The following is a 3,370-nucleotide window of genomic DNA, read 5'->3' as shown; positions in this document are numbered from 1 at the left end:
CACACACACACACACAAATCAATTATGAAGTTAAACTTGAGTTCAAGTTGCATTCCAAACAGTACTATTCATTTTATTTGTTATTCTCTATAAGAGTGGTTCATCATGTCCAATACCCTCCCTGTGCTACATTCCATGAGGGAATTGATAAAGGATTATCAAAATCCAAATTCTTAACATCACCAGAACAACTAGTTGATAAGACAAAAGTGACTTTATTGCTCACGGTTGTAAGAGAGAACTCTACCTCAACAGAATCTGATAGTTTCTCAGAGAAGAAAAGATAAGATTTGATTTATAAAGATTCTGCAGTCTAGTTTAAGGCAGGTCCATAAGTGCAGGAGTTAGGGCAATGGGGATAAATTGTTTCAGTTCTCAATATTAAGAGCCCAGAGAAGGGAAGATGGATTCTAAAAAGCTGTTAGGCTCTCATAAAGTCTTTGTAGATAAGATGGAGCAATGTGGCTTATCTGATTTTGTGCTTATGACTAAGCCTAGCAGTAGCCCTTGTTGAAGCATCGGGTAAGCATCACTGATAGGATTTAAGTTCCATCAACTGAATTGGGAGAAGCCAAAAAGTAGCAGGAAGATCTGCAGAGGGTTTAGACAAAGTTTTTAAAGCTGAGAGCAAGCTGAAAATGGAGATCATTTGGTAATTCTGGAGTTAGGAGCAAGGCTGGGGGAAGGGGGGGTGCAAAAAAAAAGAGGTCTCAAACTGAACAGAAACAAAATGCAACCTGATTGAGCATAGTGTGCAGCTAAATCAGGAGGAAGGGCCTGGATGTTTACTGGGTTGGAATGCACATACTTGAGGCTGTTCTTCATTGGCTTTCAGATTCCTAGTGCTTGGATAAATCAAGTTAGCTTAATGGTGCAGATTTAGAGCAGAGAGCCACCCTTCATTCCACCCCAGCCCAAATCCTACATTACTATTTAGGCCTCACCCAATCAAACAGTAGATTGGGTCTGCAGCATTCTCAAGTTTGTTTTGTACAAAGCATGACATGGTTGGGAAGCTCTTCCAAGTATGGAAGAAGAACTATTTCCCATGAATCCATAAATGCTTCTCTCAACCAGATCCTTACCCGTCCCTTAGGGATTGGAGTAGTCTATATTGCTTCTCTTCTATCCTTTTACTTTCAACATACTGCATCTTTGTCTGTTGTATATCTCCTTAGCATAATGCTGGGTCATGTTTTGTTTTTTTTTTAATTCAGTGTAACAATCTGCCTTTTGATTGGATTATTTAATCCATTTATTTTTTTGGTAGTTACTTAGGATCAAACTTGGAACTTCATTCATGCTAGACAAGTTCTCTGCCACTGAACTACGTTCACAGTCCTTTTTTATTTTTATCTTGAGATGGAGTCTTGCTAAATTGCAGAAGCTAGACTTGTACTTGCCATCCTCCTGCCTCGGCTTTCCAATTAGCTGGGATTACAGGTGGTGCCACCAGGTCCATCGATCCCTTTATTTTTAATACTTCACCCCATCATGTGGGCATCACTTCACATCATCACAAGAAGAAAAGTGATATCATGATAACAAGATATTTTGAGGCCAGCCCGGAGGGGGAGGCTCGAGGGAATGCAGCACAGCTTGGCCAGAGTGGGCTACCAAGGACCACCAGGGAGAGGAGTGTCTGGATGGCCCATTCTTGGACCAGGGAATACAAAGTAGGCAACCTGGTCTTTGCCAAGGTGAAGGGCTACCCACACTGGCCGGTGCGGATTGATGAACTCCCAGAGGGAGCGATAAAGCCTCCAGCAAACAAGGATCCTATCTCCTTTTTTGGCACTCATGAAATTGTGTTTCTAGGTCCCAAAGACCTTTTTCCATAGAAGGAATAGAAAGACAAGTTTGGGAAGTCAAGCAAACGGAAAGGATTTAATGAAGGATTGTGGGACATAGAAAATAACCCAGGTGTCAGGTTCACTGGATACCTAGAAATTCGGCACAGAGCTCCTCAGAAACTGAGGGAGAAGGTGGAAACACTGCAGATGCGAGCAGTGAGGAAGAAGGCCACAGAGTAGAAGAAGATGAGAGAGGTAAAAGAAAAAATGCAAAAGGGGGCTCCAAAGGGAAAAACTCACATACATCAAAGAAATCCTCTGAACAATCCCGGAAATCTCGAGGAGATGCAGATGATAAAGACTGCAAAGAAGAAAACAAAGACAGCTCTGAGGATGGAGATGCTGACAATGACACAAGGACCACTTCACATTTGCAGAAAACCAGTGAAGGGACCTAAACACCCTAATGAATGCTGCATATTAAGAGAAACCACAGAAGGTTAAATGTTGTCTAGTATTCTTGGATTTGATATGAACCAACACATAGTCCTTGTTGTCATTGACAGAACCCAGTTTGTATGTACATTATTCACATTCCTCTTTGTTTTGTTGGGAAAAGAGACATTTTAATCTTTTTTAAAAGGTTATTGATTGATTTAATCTCATGTTATTTGGTTGCATGAAGTTGCCCTTAACCACTAAGAATTATCAAGATTTTTGCACAGACTTACACATGTCTAGGATCCTTTTACCAAGGCAGTTATGTTCATCATTTTTCTGCCTTTACCCCACCACCACCACCAAACACTTGATTACATATTAATCAGCATTATTTTAGAGGACCACTCCATAATGCTTAAGGATGGGATTTCTTCTTTTTGACAGAACCCAGGAAGTAATTCCTAGACACATAATGTTGGTATATCAAAAATGAAATTAAAATTGCCCTTCAGTTATGAGGCCCTGTGTAAAGTTTTAACCATATTGTACATCTATTTTGTATTAGAAATAGCTAGTTGACAGCTTATACTTCTCAGAACTCAAGTCATTATGTTTCACGTATAGAAATAAATTGTTTCTATATGTGAAGTTAGTGAGTATTTTTGTGTTACTTCAGAAAAAAGGCAATGATTTATTTTTTTTTCCCAATGCCAACACAATTTGAGCTAATTATGCAAGATGGATACTTTACATTTTAAGGCTGGACTCACCAGCAGCAGCCCTGCAGGAAACCACACAAAGCACTGACTTTTAAGTAGAGAATTTTAAAATGAACTATTTTCTTTTGGAACTACAATTAGAATATAGTTAATATTTGCCCATAAACCATTATTATTTGTACATTATTGTTGCTATCGGGATAATAGAGAATTTTATTTATTTTTATGCCAGCTTATATTGTGAAAACACATTTAGTCAATTTGAGTTTTATCAATCCTGTTATACTTGTCCTTGGAACATTTTTTTGTGTATTCAGGGTTTGTAGTTGAAGAGTTTACTGTAAAAAAAAGAAAGAAAAGAAAAGAAAATCAAAAACAAAAAAAGTATTGTTTTTATAGAATAAGTTTATTGGACTA

At 38.4% G+C, this 3,370-nt stretch overlaps 1 protein-coding gene across 1 annotated transcript; it reads left to right on the top strand.

Annotated features, from left to right (window-relative positions):
• The first annotated feature begins 1,646 nt into the window (after positions 1-1,646).
• Positions 1,647-2,263, top strand: LOC101955678 (hepatoma-derived growth factor-related protein 3). The gene is given in 2 exon segments (XM_040283810.2): positions 1,647-1,953; positions 1,956-2,263. Coding segments are annotated over 2 exon segments (603 nt in total). The 3' UTR covers positions 2,252-2,263.
• Positions 2,264-3,370: the final 1,107 nt, after the last annotated feature.

The sequence above is a fragment of the Ictidomys tridecemlineatus genome, chromosome 4 (genome assembly GCF_052094955.1).
Source record: "Ictidomys tridecemlineatus isolate mIctTri1 chromosome 4, mIctTri1.hap1, whole genome shotgun sequence".
In the NCBI taxonomy this organism is placed as follows: Eukaryota; Metazoa; Chordata; class Mammalia; order Rodentia; family Sciuridae; genus Ictidomys; species Ictidomys tridecemlineatus.
This window is presented reverse-complemented; position numbering and strand designations above follow the sequence as displayed.